Source organism: Hipposideros armiger, unplaced genomic scaffold (genome assembly GCF_001890085.2).
Source record: "Hipposideros armiger isolate ML-2016 unplaced genomic scaffold, ASM189008v1 scaffold_40, whole genome shotgun sequence".
Lineage (NCBI taxonomy): Eukaryota > Metazoa > Chordata > Mammalia > Chiroptera > Hipposideridae > Hipposideros > Hipposideros armiger.
The window spans coordinates 2,933,366-2,951,145 of NW_017731390.1; the positions used below are offsets into that span (position 1 = coordinate 2,933,366).

Consider the following 17,780-nt stretch of genomic DNA (forward strand, 5'->3'; position numbering starts at 1 on the left):
CGTGTCCCCTTTCTTCCACTCATCTACTTTCCCCTCACCCTGTACCCAGGCCCATCAACCTCCAGGTGAGCAAGTTCTCTGAAATATAACGATAAATAAAGCTGGTTCCGTTGAGGCAAATTTCATGATTAATTTTTATGATTCATAGACCAAAACTCTGAGTAATGGAAAAAAGGAAAAATGATTGCCAACAACTTAAAACACTGTGTGAAACAGCCTAAAGAGGCCGCCAAGCTACCCACGGTTTTAGCCAAGCGCTAAGCTCCAATTCTTTCACAGGTTCCAACACACCTAATCCACCATCTACCCAACTGACCACTTCCTTCCTCCTCCTGCAAAATCTCTTCATAAAACCATTTATGCTGAAAAACAGGCACCTATTTGTCTTCGGTGAACAATTCTTGTCTCCAGCCTTATTTTTTCTCAGCAGTTGGAAGGGTGCTGAGTTAGAGCCCTCAGTTTATTTAATAATTTATGATATCCTCAGAAAGAATCAAATTTCCAAAGCCGGATTTTAGGAGTAGAGAAATTGTGGGCCAACCCAGAGTAAAAATATGATATTTGGGGCTGACCCTGGAATATTAAAATCTACTCCACCTAGGAATTCAAACTCCCCATCTTTACTAATGATAATGTATGATACACAGCACTAATAAGAAATAAGCAATCATAAACCAATAATTCTGTGATTGATTGGCCCTTCCCATACATCTATCAAGCATTTATTGATCTTTCAGGTTAGGGGCTGATTGATTGCTCTCTTGAAGAGGAATTCTCTTGTTTACAAGCACTGATATAGTGAATTTTGATGGTTAAGAGAACAAAAGTATGAGACATTTTCTGGGAATTTTGTTGCACAGAGGCTAATCGAAGCCGAATTCAATGTGAAAAGAGAACATTTCTATTAGGAACAGTCTCAGGGGAACCAACAGTGTCAAGTGGCTTGCTCCAAAAGCCATCATGTGGGTTTGAATGGAAGCTATGGGAAGATACCACAACTTTTAAGTCACAGTTAGAGATGGTGCCTTAGAAGGGATAAGCAAGCTTGGTCAGCATTTGAAGAAGAAACAGACTCTGCATCAGAAGAGTCGAAGCCTAGAAAACCCAGCATGGCAGGAACGAGGATTCTTGATTTCCTTTTACTATATTTTTTAAATGGGCAAGTGAAGATGGCCACACCGGGCCAAAGTGCAGATTCAGTCCGTAAAGACCCTTGTATTTTCCCCCTAGAACAATGGTTCATAAACTGTAGAGGGTTCATAAATCCTTTGAGAATCTGATGAAAGGTCTGGGCCTCACCCCCAGGGCCAAGACACATGTACACATGCACACAAAACTTTAAACCCATTTCAAGGAGTTCAAAGATCCCTTCACATCCATCCACAGACAGGCCAGGGGTTCAGACTCCAGTTTAAGAATCTGTGTCCTAGAGGATGGTGATTTCCTTTTGTTGGAACAGCCTAGGAGTCACTGAGCCTAGAAATTGAATTCTCATCCCAAGACAGGATGGTCATTCCAGGTCATGCCTGTGCTACTCCAGGGGAGCCATGGAAGAGCTTATACAAATAGGAACCAGCAGGGAGGAGAGAAATTAAAATGTAGCAATCATGGAGTCGGGGTATTTAATCTCTTTTAAGGCTTATGATAGGCGCCTGCTGGTTTCCCCCCTGATATCCCCTGACACCTACTGACAGGGTATTTGCAGCACCACACAGGGACTCAGGGCCCTGTGACAGGAGGAGCACTGAAGAGGTCCGTGATCGTCTTGAAACCATAAACAGCAATAGGAAACCACTGGAGGCAGACTCAAGCTGTGCGACGTGCCCGTGGCTGGTGGCCATACTGCTTTTTGTTTATAGAATGTGCTGTTCTTTATGGCAGGTTTGGTAGAGTGGTGTTTTTTGTTTGTTTGGTTTGTTTTTCCTTGTTGATGGAGATCAGCAGCATCAATCCTTTTATGGCAGTGTGCAATCCCCCATAAACATTTTTGATTGTTGCTGATGGTAAGAGCTATGTCTATTTCAGGTTCACCCAGTGCTCTGTTCATCCAGGCCACTAGCTTCTCCAACCAGATCATGGAATCCAAGTAGCCAACCTTCGTTTTTAAGACTTCTTCATTTGAGGGGTTCAAGGATGTGGAGCAGAGTTGACGTGGAGGGAAACAGATGTTTAATCAAGGCTAGAAATGTTTATGATGAGAACAAAGTACACATTGTACTGTTTTCAAGTAAGAAGCTTCTTAAAAGACTTTGTGCCAAGAAGCAAGCGCTGCTGTGGAGGGTTTTGGTTGTCTTTATAGCTTTTTATATTCTTATCTCAATCTATCCATTTTTGTATAATTAACAATTTTTATAATTAACATCTTAGCTCTACCGTACACGGTGTATATAGAGTTACAGCGTGGGGAGCCTGTATAATTCTGACCCCCTCACATTGTCACTTGTAGGTATGTATCCCCACCTTGAAGGTAGAAACACTTCCACGGGAACTTGGTCCCTGAAATTGAGGATTTCAGGTCTCCTGGGAGTGTCTTGGCTTTTTTCTGGTCTTTCCAAACATCTGGACAAAAAGAAGTCAAACTTTATTGAAAATGTTGATCCCAGGAATTTAGTTCTCTCCACCACCCCAAAACTAAAATCCAAGAATCGGCAACTTAATAAAAATGCAGTAAATTAGCACCTCTAGACAAGAGCAGAGTTCATTCAGAGCTGGGGTCTGCCTGGCTGAGCCAGTACTCTCTCCATTTTAATAGTTTAATAAAAATTAGCATAATTAACGAACATCTGTATGATCCAGAGTGGTGCAATTTGGCACTTGGAAACGAGGGCTTAAACATGATTGCTGTGAGTTTAATGTTGTTTTAATTCTTTTTGGCACTGTGCAGTGAAATAAACGTTTGGTGGTGATAGTTCTCGGCCGGATCTCATTTGCATTTTTCTCCCTTTGATTATGAGCAATTGTGGACTCCCCAGCAATTCATCAAAGTAGAAATTATTTTAAAATACCTCGTGGTGTTCAGACTGGGCTGGAGCAATGCGTGGGGCGGGGGAGGATGGCAGTGGAAGAAAAGGCTAGAAATTTTCCATTCATGCTTTAAACATCTCAGCCCTGCAGCCCTCTTCGGGTATCCAGCCAAGGAAAGAAATCTGGAAAAGATAGTCAGATCCCCAGACCTGTAGGTGCTTTGATTAAGCTCTTAGGCTCCCACAGCAGGACACATATGGTCTCTGAGATTGTGCCATGCTCCTGACACTCCTTCCTGCTCTTTTGTTTTGAAGGGCAGAGAGTTGATTTCACCCACTTTGGTTCTCACCACTGTGGTGGGGCTACTACCTCTGCGGTCGGCAGGGTCAGTGTTCCCCCGAAGCAAGAGCGCACTGACTGGGATCCTGGCCTGTGCAGGTGCCCAGCTGTGCCTCATCTGCTTCCTGTTTGTGCCCTCTTCGAGTTGGCAGGCAGCACCTTCCCAAGGCTCGGTCCCTACTCCTGGTATTAATGGCTACAGGAGGATGCTGCCACGCGTGAGTCAGAGTCAGGGGTCTTGAATGGTCCCTAGGAAGAGAGTGCGCTCTCTGAGCCCCTCCAGTGATGAAGATGACAGCATCTGACTGGTAGAAGACCACTCTTCACACATATTTAAGCAAGCTGACTGTGATCAAAAGACTATCAGACAACATTGCACTCCACCCCCGCCTGTGAGATAATAGAAGAGCTAAAGCTAGAGTTTTTATGAGTTACAGTGAGAGAGAAAGACAGAGGATGGGTTTTCCCTTCACAGCAAGGACATGTAGACATGGCAACATGCTAACGTAAGACAATACCCTACAGGGAAACTTGAGGCAGAAACTGCCCTAACTTCAGTGTTGGGAAATGAACAGGAACATAACTAGCACTAATAGGAACTTTAAAATGACCTGATGGGCATAGGCTTAGAAATTCTGGGTAACTTCCCATAAGGCAGTGCAGACTATAAGGGGGAGTTGACCTGGGGGAGGGAAGGAATGAGGTGGGGGAGAGGTAGTGGACACAGTCATTTATCTCAGACTAATTTTTTATTATTATTATTATTATTTTTATTGTTAGTTTCAGGTGTACAGAACAATGCAATAGTTACCCTTTTCACCCTCACAAAGTAACAACCCCTCTCCCCCCATCCACTGCCCTCCCACCCCCGATATCATGCTTATCTATTACAATTCCATTGAATCCGTTCCCGCACTCTACTCCATGTCCCGAGGTTATATGTATATATAATTATAGTTGACATACAGTATTATTCAACATATCTCAGACTAATTTTTAAAATGCAGTTCCTTGTTCCTTTTAGGATCAACTCATTAGTCTCACTTCTTATGGCATTTGAGGCTGTCTTCATGGTATTTAGGGAGCCATTTGGGGAACTGTCTCAAAGGCACTTGCTCTCTTCCTGCCACAACCAGTTCAGTCGCCAGGGGAATATCTTGGAGTTAGTAGAAACTAAATCTGCTCAACTGAGAGGATATGTCCCCACTTCTCGCTTCATTTCTCCATAACCTCATATAACAATTTTTTGGGGGGGGCCCATTCTGTGCCAGGTACCATGCTGACTGCTGGGACTACAACAGCAAACAAAACCAACAAGGTCCCAGCTCTCACAGAAGTCAACCTAGTGACTGGCATTTCCAAGAAAAAGGCATTTCCAGGGAAGCATAGGGCATAGCGCTGTGGACCACATAGCTGGAGCCCCCACACAGTGACAAGGAGAGGCTTCTAGAGAATCCAGAGACTCAGGATTGAGATCTAAAGCCTTCTTAGGAGTGAGCTCATGAAAGAGAGAAGGGAAGTAGAGGTTAATAGGCAGAGGAAAGGAGCCAAGGTGAGAGAGTCTGTAGCCCATGGGAGCAGCTGAAACAAGTTCTATTTTACTAAGGATCCACTAGATTTAGGGGGTGAAGGACAACGCTGGGCAGTGAGCAGGACCAGGTCATGCAGGACCTTGTCTGCCTTGTTAGGAAGTTGACAGTAGGCAGCGGGAACCCACTTAAAGGTTTCAAGCAGAGCTGTGATGTTATCAATGTGCATTTTAGAAAAATTCTGGCTGCAGAAGGAAGAATAGAATGGAGAGGAACAAGAATGGAGATACAGAAACCAATTTAGAGGTTTTTTTCTGTAGTCCTCACGAGAGATGACAGTGACGTGACTCTAGGCTATTGGCAATGGGAATGGAGAGAAGTGAGTGGATTCCAGTAATATTTTAAAAGGAAAGAGAATTGACAGAACTCAAGGCCTGAGTGGAAGAGAAGGGTGACATTTGGAACAACTCTTGGGTTTCTGGCTTGAGTAACTGAGAGCATAGTGGCAACACACTGAGATAGAGAACACAGGAGGTAAAGAAAGTTTGGGAACAGGAATGGAAATAGAGGCAGAATGGTGGGTTAAATCTGGGACATTTTGAGTTTGAGCAGCTTGACAGACATACACCTAGGTGGTGGGATCCAACACTGCAATCTGAGCTGGAGCTCTAGTTGTGATTCATTTACACAGACATGGTGGCTGAACCACGGAGGTGTGTGAGATTGTTGAAGGAAAGTGCATCAAGTCAGAAGGCCAGGACAAAACCCTGGAAAACAACCACATTAAAAGGAGGGATAGAGGAAGACGAGCTTGCAGAGAAGGAGAAAAAGCAACCAGAGAGTAGAAGGGAAACCAGGAGAGTATAATTATCGTGAAAACTAAGAGAAGAAAATGCCTCATATGGACCACACTGCTGTGCCATCAAGCAAATTAGAGACTGAGAAGCAGCCATAGAACTTAGCAATGAGGGGGCTATAAGAGACCATGGAGAGAAAGCGTAAATGGAGTGATGGAAGCAGAAGCCTGATGAGAATGGCTTGAAGAGTGAATGGAAAGCAAGAAGTTGGGGCAGTGAGTAAAGTAAACTCCGCAAGTTTGACTGTGAATTAGCAGTTGGTATAGACTAATAGAAATGGAAACTAGACATGTGGTGGGGACTATTTAATAATTGCGTCCAAAGATGAAAGAAACTTGAACATGTCTCAGTGCTGATGAAAGGAGCCATTTACATTAGAGGCAGAGGTCTGACTCCATCAGAACCTTGTCTCTAAGAAAGAAAGCAGAAGGGTTACAAGTTCACTATGAGGGATCGTCTGAAACCCAAGTACACACTGTAAGGGATAGTCTTAAACCAGGGAAGGACACCTCCTCTGCCGTAATAGGAAAGATGGCTGGTTGTCAATACAGGTACGTTTCTGTTTTGGTGGCTGAAGGAAGACAAATCTGATAGCTTCTCCTTTCTCTTTGAAGGTGGAAAAGAGGTCATCTGCTGAGGGAGAGAGGCAGAGTTGGAGGAGGGGAGATATACTATCAAAACGAAAAAGATAACCACTTGAACCGGAATTTTATTGTGTCACCAACCTGGTTTTCTTTCTTTTTCCTTTTTCTTGATAGAATTCAGCAGCCAGGTGTGTAAAAAGCAGACAGTGCCGAGTGGCATATTGCTTAAGAGCTGGCTTGGGACGCCAGAGGGCCCCAGTTCGGATCCCACATATGAGGGCCAGTGACGCTGCCCTCCACAGCTAAGATGCTGAACAGCAGCTCAACCTGGAGCTGGGCTGCCGTGAGTCGCCGGCGATGGTGTAGGCTGCAGCCCCGGCTGCAGTGGGTTGCCATGGGCTACCATGTGCGGCCAGCAGCCAGCGGCCAGCAGCTGCAGTGAGCGGCTGTCCAGAAGCCGGTGACTGATCTGCCTCGCCTGGGAAGAGCGCAATGATGGTGCCAACTTGGGCCAGTGAAGCAACGTCCTCCACAACTAGACTGAAGAACAAAAAGACAGCAACTTGTCTGTTCCCCTTCCCCCAATTCCCCAGCACTGTTCCCACTCCCCAATTCCCAAATAAAAACCCTTAAAAAAAAGTTAGGGGTCGGGGCCGGCTGAGTGGCTCAGTTGGTTAAGAGCTTGCTCAAGAGTCTGAGCTCTGATCAACAGTGGTTTGAGTCCTGGCCCGAGCTGAGCTGCTGCTGAGCTGCCAACAGGTGGCAGGATGGCTCAGCTTAAAAAAAAAAAAAAAAGTTAGGGGTCTCCGGTTAGCTCAGTTGGTTAGAGTGTGGTGCTGATAACACCAAGGTTGCCAGTTCGATCCCCCATGAACCACTGTGAGCTGTGCCCTTCCTAAAAGAGTCAACTATGCCATTGTAGCATGAAAGCAATGTGTAACCAATGACCATGGCTGTTCCCCAATAAAATTTAAAAAATAAAAGAGAGCCCCATGGTACCCCAAATCCAATTGAACTGAATACATATTTCCCATGTATTCCTAAATTGTACTTCCTTCAAAAGGTGCTTTCAGGAAGAGTCCCAAAATGTTCAACATCTGCTGCTTTTGAGAAGCTCTTCTGTCTTTAAGAAGCTCCATTCTCAACCCTGTGACCAGCTCTTCCTTTAAACCTTCTCACTCCCTTTCTTGTCTGCCCCTCCCTGTGGCCCTTATGTCCCGCTCATCATTATTGATGTACCTGTCAAGCTCCCATCTCTTCCAGGGGAGGAATCTAATGTTCAGAGCACCTACTGTGTATCAGGCACTTTGATTGTTTTCATTGCTGTGGTGTCACTTATATCTCCACAACATAGAGGAGGGGTGATATTATCTTACAGAAGAAGAAGCTAAAGCTAGGAGAACCTAAGGTCACACGGCTACTAAATGACCAAGCGGGGATTAGATCCCAGTCTGTCTGACTCCAAAGCCCATTATTCTATGCCGTAAGCATCCAGGGAACAAGTAATGTTCTGATTCATCTCTATCTGTCTCATGGGAACTCTAACAGCACTTTGCACATAGAAGATGCTTGGTAAATATCATTGATTTGAACTATGGCCTGACTCCCTAAATATTATTAGGGTTCTGGTATTTTAGGGTATGCCCAACTTTCTCTGAAGAAGCCATTCCGCTCTGCTTGGTAAAAGACATGCTCCTTTGGTTTGGCAATGGCACTGTATGTGCTAAGTTTATGATATAGACAGGAAGATGGCAAAACGAAAACCGAGTTTGCATTCCTCCTGTAGATGACTTTTGTAAATTTAATAATCCCATGAAAGGTGTTAACAAGTCATACTGATAGTGTCAACAAAGAAACCACCCAACAGAATCTCCCATGTAATCACCATAAGAGATTAACAGAAGCACGACCATTCTCTTTTCATTTTTCAGGAATATAACATGTATGGCTGGTGGGTAGGAGAACTGAACAGCCTCATTGGGATTGTTCCAAAGGAGTATCTCGCCACTGCCTTTGAAGTGGAAGAAAGATGAAGACCAGGTATCAGAACTACTGCCAGTGCATTTGTTGGCCATGCCTTTGTTTCTCTGTGAAGGATGAGAGAGGCCAGTGAAGTAGCTTTTCTTCATTTCCCAAAGTGAAGCTAATGATTCACCACTGAAAGATGAGTCTGGAATTGTTTTTCCTAAATTGGGGGGGACTGACTCAGTTAGGATTAGTTTCAACTACATGTGACAGAAAACTCAAAATAGCAGTGATTTAATTAGGAATTTATTTTTCTTTTCTGTAAAAATCTGGATACAAGGTATCCAGGTCCCAGGTATCTTCTCTTTTTGCTCCACTGTGTGTGGCCAACATTCCTAAGGTTATTTCATGGCCCAAGATAGACATTCTAGCTCCAGCTCTCACAGCTGTATCCTACCCAGCAGGAAAGAAAAAATGAAAGGAGACGGGCACACCCTCTCCTTTCAAGGACACTTCACAGATGTTGCACATGCCTCTTCTGCTTATATGCCTTTGGCCAGAACTTGGACATACAGACAGACACACCAACCTGCAAAGAAAGTTCTAGGTAGAACCTGTGTCCAGCTCAAAAGTGGAGGGGGGGGGAGTTCGTTAGTAAACAATAATGGGAGAATGGATATTGGGGGACAACTAGGAATTTTTGCCACAAGCATGGGTCTGGGTTTGTGTATCCCCAGGACTCAAATTCAGGGCACCATTTCCCTCAAATGGCATGTATTACAATATGATTGGCCAAGATTAGGAACCCAGTATGAGGATTCCTATGGAACATAATCAAATTAACTTAGGTAATAAAGAATAATTAACTTAGGTAATAAAGAATATGGCTTGCATTTTATGAGCAAGAACTGCATCATCTTTTAAAACAGTGGAGTGAGTGCTTGCCTTGGGTGGGATAACTTTGCAGTTGCTTTGGCACAGAGTGGGTTTTGCTGAGAACGAGGATGGTGATGGAGGGCACCCAAGGCTAACATGATGTCGCAAGCTCCATCTTCCGGCCTGAAATGGGAGCAGACTTCATTGCTGGGGGTGAAGGATGACATGTGACAGTGATACCAACTGTCCTTGGAATCTTCCAGACCAGGGCCCACTCTAGTGTGCAGCTCAGTGGATTCATTTAGGAAAATACACAAAGGATAGCTCTCACTTTCCCATGCTCTTGTACAACCATAAAGCACCAGCTTGGGCCTGTCACTCAAGGTTTGATTTTATGACTTTCCTGACAAACACTCCCATTTCCTGGCCATGAATGTAGAAGGGTTGGAATTTTTCTGTCAAATCTAAACAAACAGATTCACCCGACTTCACTTTGTCATTTATTTAATGACAGAATTGCTTATCTCCTCATTCTCTTTGACCCAACAATTCCACATCTAGGAGTTTATCCTACAGCTACACTTGCACACAGGCAAAATGATACACACACAGGTTGTTTGTAATAGCAAACCATTGGAAATGGCCTAAATGTTGAACAGAGCCCTAGCCAAATAACTGTAATACTTTCATAGACTTGAATACGATGTAACAGGAAAAAAGAAAAGGCAGCTCTGCACTGATATGCAATACATTCTGGGAGATGTTGGTAAGTAAGAAAACAAAATAGGCAGCAAAGAAGGATAGGCCTAATTTGCTCCATTTGTGTAAAAAGGGAATCTCCAATTGCATATATATATATATATATATATATATATATATATATATATATATATATATATATATATATATATGATGAGATATCTCTGGAAAGAGAAAGAAAATGCTAACACTGGTTACCTCCAAGGACAGAAGCTGTGTGACTGTGAGACAGGGTAGAAGGGAGACACTTTACTCTATGCCCTTTTATACCTTCTATATTTCGAATCATAAAAGCAAATTTATATATTTTTCCTCCTCTAGGACACATATCCTTCTCTCTGTCCTGCCTTTATGAAGAAACTGAGCATCGAGACCTCCCACTCCCTACCCCTGCCACCCCACCAACACCACGGACTCTTCTCTTCACTGAAGAGACCCCAGTCTCCGACACCTTGTAGTAACTGAACCACCAATAAGACAAGTGGGAAGAGGCGTATCCAGCTGACCTGTTGCTAAACCTGCATTGCCTTAGCTCACCCCATCTCTAAACATGTCCACACAGCCACTTCTGCCCTTTCCACAGGCTTGTCACAGAGAAGGCGAGAGAGAAGGAAACTTTTGGAGGAGGAAGCTGCTGGTTGTTTGGGATGATTTGAAAAGCACAAATAAACTTCAGACTTGGTTCCTTGCCATGTGTGATGGTGTTGAGTTTCTTTTTGTAATGGTGTCAAAAATGCCAATTCTGGGCATTCTTGCCACCTCCAAACAAAGTGGGAAGGCACCGCCAGAGAGGAAACAGAAGCCCAGAGAGAGAAGGGGGCTTGAAACTGTCTTTCAGGGTAGGATCATCCCTGGAACCTAGGCCTGGCTGGGTATGACCTGGCACCTCAGACTTCCTTTGGCTGCCTCCTTGGTGGTTTTTTCTTACAGGCTGAATCACTCTGAAGTGAGACAGGGCTGGAAGCAAGTCCTTGGAGTCAGCACATTGGAGAGTTCCTTTTCGGCCTCGGTTAACTACCCCTCTGTGTCCTGCACCCCTAGATAGGGGCCAAGGGAGTGCTTTGAGGAGGGCTTGCGTGTACACAGCCCTGTTTCCTCTTCCTGTTGCCTATGCCTAGCACTTAGGTCACCTGTGTCTTGCAGAGGCAGCAAAACATAGCGGTTAAGAACATAAACTCGGGAACCAAACAGCCTGGAAATAAGCCCCAGGTCCCCTTTTACTCCATGTGTTCTGTGGAGCAAGTTACTTGACCTTTTATGTTTCTATTTTCTCACCTTAGAAGAGGCATACTCCATCTCACCGCGTCATTAGGGAGATGAAAGGACAAGAATGAGCAATGGACTTAGGAAAATGCCTGGTACATAGTAACTGCTCAATAAGGATTACCTATTAGTATTGTCTGACGTTCTACATGAGAAATTTTGAAAACTGAGCAGCTACAGAAATTGCCTATTGCCTGTTCAGAGCAGTCCGGGATTGGTAGTAGCCTTCCTCACCTCTGTAACGACCATATTATAGCCCTGCAGTAAGACACCCATTTCACATCACCAAGGGAGAAACCAGGGAGCAAAAGATTCTCTGCCAGCTATTCATTTCCAGGCTTCCTGACCCAGGAATAAAAAACAAGGAAGATTTTTATGTATGTAATGGATAAAGAGGTAAGAGAAGGGGACAATTTAAGACTGGGAGGGAAAAAAAAAGAGGTAAAAGGCAATACAGAACTGTCCATAATGGCCCCTCCGTTGTACACAGGGTGCTAGAGGAAAAGGAACCACTAGGTGGCAGCATATGAGCAGATGAACCAAAGAGAACCAATTGCCTCCAGCTTTAGGAACCTTTGCACCAATCCCAACCTACAGGTAAGGACAATGGGCATTGTTCTAATAATGTTTAACTGAGGGAACAAACAGTAACCCCTCTATCCCTCCATGGAGAACCCCCCCAGGGACCAAAGTCTAGAAGACTGGGAGGCTAAGAGGAGAGAATAGCATTGTGCCACTGCTCTGTGACTGAATGAGTGGCGCACCAGAGAGGAAGAACCGGTGTCTGCGACAGGGTCAGAAGGGAGATGAAAAGGGGACAAGTCCAGGTAACTAGTCTGCACAGTTTAAGGCTCTCTCAGTAGCATGGCCATTGGCTTTCAACATTTTAAACAAAATCCCGGTAGTGCAATAGTCCCTTCTGTACCTGTTGACCTGAGGACAACAACCATTTCCCCTGCTGCAAGGGTCTTGCAGCACCTCCATCGACCACAGGGTAGGCACCACACTCAGACCTCTGATTCTTCTAGTTGTGAAACTCAGTGGAAAAAGACATTAGACCGGCCCTAAAAGATATCAACAGATGGACTGATTGGAAATCTGGTCCATAGCCATCTGGCCATCTCTGACATTGTCACATGCAGGAAAAGACAGAGCAAGTTCGATGGGTTGATGAGACTATTTACAGGGCTGGAGGGCATTCTCTGTTAGGGGAAAGTTCGAAAGGAGACCTTTGGGAATCAGCGGATTCCTACAGTCTTTCTGGAGATCAGCCTCCCGAGCAAAACTGCTCCCAACTCAATTATAATTGACAGCCACCATCTTTCCAGCAGCCTCAGAAGGCAACTGGCTAATCAGATTACCACTTCTCTTTGTGACTTCACTAACCAAATCCCCACCTTACTGCCTGTGACTAACTGGATAACTGGGGCATTAGACAACTAACCACATTGTATGTAAAATGGGTTCTTAATAGCCACTAATTGCTCTGTCCTGTGAAATAGGAGAGGGTTAGAGGTGGGAGGCACTTTTGCTTCCTTGCTTTTAGGTAAAGGAGGGAAAAGAAGAAAGCTCAGGTCCTAAATTTAAAAAGCAAATGTATAGCTGCCTTTTACAGATGAATCATTTACACAGAACCTACATCCACTGGATACTCTGACCTGGGACTGGTACGGTTTGGTCTATATTGTCCACACTAATATCTGAGAATACTAAATGTTCTGAAAGCTACATTTCATTAAAAATACATTTTTTCTAGTGTGTTTTCTCTGTCATCCATATCACGAAATAGCACAGACATTGTTTTGCAGTTACCTCAATATTAAATTTCCCCACACGATGGCCTATTATATCTCTTAGAAATCTGTATTTAATTCAAAACCCACTACATCTTTCCCTCTGGTGCATAAAAATGGGAAAGAGAATTTTCCCATTAAGTCTCATTCCCTAAACTCAGTTTGATTCCATTTAAAGTGAGAGCAACGACAAAAGGTGGGGGAGACTAGATGCCCTCCCTCCTGTTTGAGACAGATGCTTTATCTAAACAGAGTATGTAAGGAATAGACTAGATTTCAAGTTATTATTAACTTTTTTTTTTTAGCACTTTAGCTTGCTCAGTTGAACCACCTTATTTGTAATCAGTTAGTCTTTCCAAGTGGCAAAACTGAGGATCTGAAAGGTGGTGACTTAGACAAAAATCACACAGAATCTGCTGTGGAAGAGGAAATGAAAGACCTGAAAGGAAAGATTCTTGAAATTCTCAGTCTGCTGCTTTGCTTATTGAATCACTCACGTTCTATTGCCGTTAGACACCTCCAATGACACATTTTCAAAATCTGTATTTCATGCCAGTCACTTGCGCACAATAAAGCAGTGCTGTCAATGCAAAGAACAAGATGGGGGAGAGGGGACAGACTCCTGCTTTTAAAAACCAATCTGAGAAAGATGGAGTTGAAGCAAAGAAAGAAAAGTATGTATGTTCCTTTCTCCCCCACCCCCATCTTTAGGAACAAAACTCTCAGATGGCAGGGACAGAGATGCTTTAATCTTTAGCCAAAAAAAAAAAAAAAAATCCCTCCCCGCAGGTCTCCCCACCAGGAGTGGCTCTGAAAGGATAAATCCTGAGTGGCACTGATTTGCTAATTCCCAGAGCACCAGCAAAATCGGTGGAGCTGACTTTAGAAAAAGCAGCCGTCTACACAGAGGATTATCCCTGCTACACAGCCCAGTGACTCAAGCTAATTTTCTAGTTTGTGGATTACCATAGTCCCTTGCTCCTCCCCTCCCCTCCTGCCCAGCCATTTCATTTCCCATTAGAATTTACAGAGATTGGGTAGGGAGTTTGAAACTTACAACTAAAAAGAGATTTTTCTTCTTCAAGGGATTTGAATTATTCTCCCTATTTCCCTATCAATAACTGTTGAGAAAACATGCTGGGGTTTTTTGTTTTGTTTTGTTTTGGGTTAGTATAAATCAATGACCATTCTTTTGCAACTCTTTGGGATTCAATTAATAATACATTTTAAAATGTAGCCTATTTGTACAAAAATATTTTATAAATATAACCCACCCCCTACAAATAAAGCTATTGTATTAGAGGAAACGGAGGTATAATTAATAGGATGACCATGTAATTTATTTTCCAAATAGACACACTTTTGAGACTGAAAGGGGGAGTTATTAATAATGACTCCAAGACCACACCGGGATGAGTGGTCAACCCCAAAATAAGGCAAAATGAGTTGCCCAGTCAAGGGAGTGGGCTGTAGATAGATTACCCGGCTTTCCTGGTATGATGCTTGGCAATGTCCCTTCTAATGAAGTCCTCTCCCTTGCAAGCCTGTTTCCTAGGCAAACCCTGCCAACTAGGCTTTCTTTTCCTGATGCCCAGCCTGTTCTGAGAGGTCTGGTGTCTCTGGCATCATGCTGCTTGTGACGCTGGCCAGCTGACAGCAGCTGTGTGTGTTCTGTTCCCTCATGGGGCCCCATCACAACCCGCCACCCCTCCACCTGGCAGAGTGCCACAGAGGGAAGCATTTTGTGGCAGTGGGCAATAGTATGCCACTTCCTTGCCTCCTGTGATTGGGAGTAAGTTCCAAGAGGCTTCTAGTGCTGGTCCTCAAAGAGGGCATCTGGTTCCATTGCAGACGCTCTTACCCTGATGGTGAGCAGCTGGCCACCTTTTACGCCCCCACATCCAATCATGGAACACAGAACAGGCTACAAACTCTTCCCTTTGCCCCACGGTCAGATATGGCGCCCAGCATGGCTCTGCCTTGACTCACCAAGGTGGCACATGTACACCACCTACATGTACTGGGCCTGTCACTAACGTAGTCCATCTCTGGGAAAGCGCCTGGCCACTGGGGATTGGACGTCATTTCTTCAACATCTCCAAGGCAGTGCAGTGGAAGTTTGGTTGGGAGGCTGAACTTGGAGCTTTATTACTTCATTCTGTGAGTGCAGGGTTTCTCAGCCTGGCATGATTGACATTTTGGGCCAGAGCATTTTATGTTGGGGGCACTGTAGGCTGTTCAGCAGCATACCTGGTCTCTACACATTAGGTGCCAATAGTATACCCCCTCCCCAGTTCTGACAACCAAAAATGTCTCCAGACATTGCGAAATGTCCCCTGGGAACAAAATCACGCCAGGCTGAAAGCCACTGTACTAAGGCACTTGGGTGTGCTTAGGACCAAGCACAGGGAAACTGCCCTGCCTTCCAGAAGTTTTGCTGTAGTGACAGGGAGAAGCTTACAGCTAGGTTGGGAGACATAAAGTGTAAATGTCATGAATTCCTCAGGGTTTAAGAGCCAGCTAGCCAGCCCCTCTGCTCCACTAGCACCTTTGACATTTGCTCCCTGGCCCTGCGGCAGATTTGCAGTACAGCAATGATGTTTTCGAAGGAATAAGCCCATACTTGCCCATTCAGAGAGCTGCATTACAGCAAGTCTCTCGTGTCTACAGCTCTGTGGTTTGTTACTGTCCCTATTTCCCGTTTCAGTGGCAGAAACCCCTGAAACTCTTCATCAGGACCGAGAGAACTGCTGTGTACTATTTCAGAGCACAGGTTCATGGAAACAGTGCAGAAGACGGCTGCAGCTGAAAGGCGGCTGCGCTGGTTCCCTCCGCTTTGCACTGGTTGGGCTGCTGCAGTGCTCGCTGCAGTCAGTACCCAGGCAGAGGTGGGGAGTCACGACAGATTGGCATCTCGCAGCTGAGATTTTCCTGGTCCTGCATGTTAGTGTAGGGTAAGTTTCCTCCTACAAAATGACTCCCAGGAGCTCTGTAAAGAACCAAAAAAATAAAACACAACCCAAACCTTTGCCTTCTCAGGAGGCCGAGATAGGAAGACGGGTCCGGTGCCTTTGTTGTCTTTGCCTGCATAGGCCAGACAGGAGGGCCATCGCTGGCCCCAGTGCCAGCCAGAGCCCTGTCGATGCTGCCTCCCACGGGCCCTGAATCTGAGGCACCTGGAAGGGTTATTAGCAGGATTGGAACTCATCCCTCTGCTGGGACTAGATCATAATTACAGTAATTTTCTAACAGAGCTCGGCAGTAGGACTGTTTAATCAGCATCTGACTCCCTTGTGCTCCCAGCCCTCATCACTCAAGGAGAGGAGTGGGATGGCTCTTAAAGAGACAGTGCCCGCCTTTCAGCATTTGGAACAGATGTGCCCTAATTGGTAGAATATATCTAAGTCTCGTAGCTTAGAGCAGGCAGGTTGCAAGGCTTCCAACAAACCGCCTCAGGCTCTCACTATTCTGGGCCTTCTGCTGGAGGAATTCGGGTCAGGCTGCTAGTGGGCCTAGCTTCCCACACCAACATGGCCACTGGGGAAGGGACACACACACAGGAACAGCGCACTCGTGGAAGGCTCTAAACTAACTGCCCCTTCGAAACAGATGGATGGTATGAAGGAAAAAGTGCTTGGTTGAAGGACACGAAGGAGGGACTCGACAGCCAGATAAGAAACTGTGGCTGGTGGTTTCCCATAATCCAACAATTACAGAATGTATCTCATGTTCCTGCCCTTGGAGGGGCGGGGGGAACACCTTAAAGTCTTTCCGTGTAATTCTCACACTCCAGCGTTATGATCTCTCCCTCCTTGTTATCTTGTTATGCAGCCCTTCACTGTTGTGTAAGCACCCCTTGTTTTTTCCCTCCTTTGCTTACAGAAATCTCCCCTGAATGGAAGACACGTAAAATTATTCACTCTGCTCCTTGAGTCAGGAGCACTGTCTCCTAAGAAGCGTGGCTTTTGTTACGCTTTTGAGCATAAATTGTCCATGTTTATTGTATCTTGAGAGTTCAAGTTCCAGCGTTCCAGCTCTAAATCCAGCCATGACTAAGGTGGAACTGATTTTTCCCCAAGAAGTCATTTCTCTAATAAGATGCAAGGACTGGTTCCTGCTGCCCTGTTGGTAAGCCAGATACATACTTGGTCTTCGTAGCAGTTCCCAAAACAGTTCCTTAGACAAGCTGGGGCAGGGAGTAGATGGAGATAAGAGGTGGGTGGGGTCTTCCAAAGTAGTTAAGGAAACCCTCAGGAAAGAAGGTACAGTGGTAAGGACAATAGGAAGGGGGACACTCATCCAGAGTTCAAAGAAAGGTTACCTTGAGCCAGCAATGTGCCCTCTACAGAGCTGAGACTCTGCTGGCAGGGAGCCGCCCGGGAGGGGTGGCTTAGGATCAGTGCCCAGGCTTGACTGAGGAAGTTACTATCTCACACTACAGTGGTTATCTGCTTGGCTTTCCCTGTGTCTCAGCTGGCTGCCCGCACATAAATCTGCAGATGCCACTCCGGCCCGACTGAGTGCTCCTGCGGCCTCTGTGAGGCAGGCCAGGAGCTGGTCTGTTTCCATTTCTATCTCCAACCCCACCTCGCATCCTCCCGGCCCACTGTCCTCCCCTCCCCTAGATGAAAAGAATATTCACTAAGAGCTGAGGCATCTAAACAAATTCACAAAGGAGATAACTTAATGTCCAATCAGATTGTTAAAAACTCATGATCACCTCCCAAGCAAAGGCCCCAGCAGTCAGAAAACTGAGGACTACGAAGGAGCTCTGGTTTCTGAGAACTGAAAAGCAGGGGGACTTTTTTTTTTTCCCCCTGGAGTAGTGGTGGGTTTATTTCAGCTTTCTAA

General features: G+C 45.1%; 1 protein-coding gene across 1 annotated transcript in view; it reads left to right on the forward strand.

Moving 5' to 3' along the window:
• SKAP1 (src kinase associated phosphoprotein 1) overlaps positions 1-10,567 on the forward strand; it is a 304,650-nt gene extending 294,083 nt beyond the window's left edge. Inside the window, exons 12-13 of the mRNA XM_019638609.1 lie at positions 8,205-8,313; positions 10,195-10,567. Coding sequence (XP_019494154.1) covers positions 8,205-8,306 — 102 coding nt within the window. The 3' untranslated portion in view covers positions 8,307-8,313; positions 10,195-10,567. The remainder of the gene's footprint in view (positions 1-8,204; positions 8,314-10,194) is intronic.
• Positions 10,568-17,780: the final 7,213 nt, after the last annotated feature.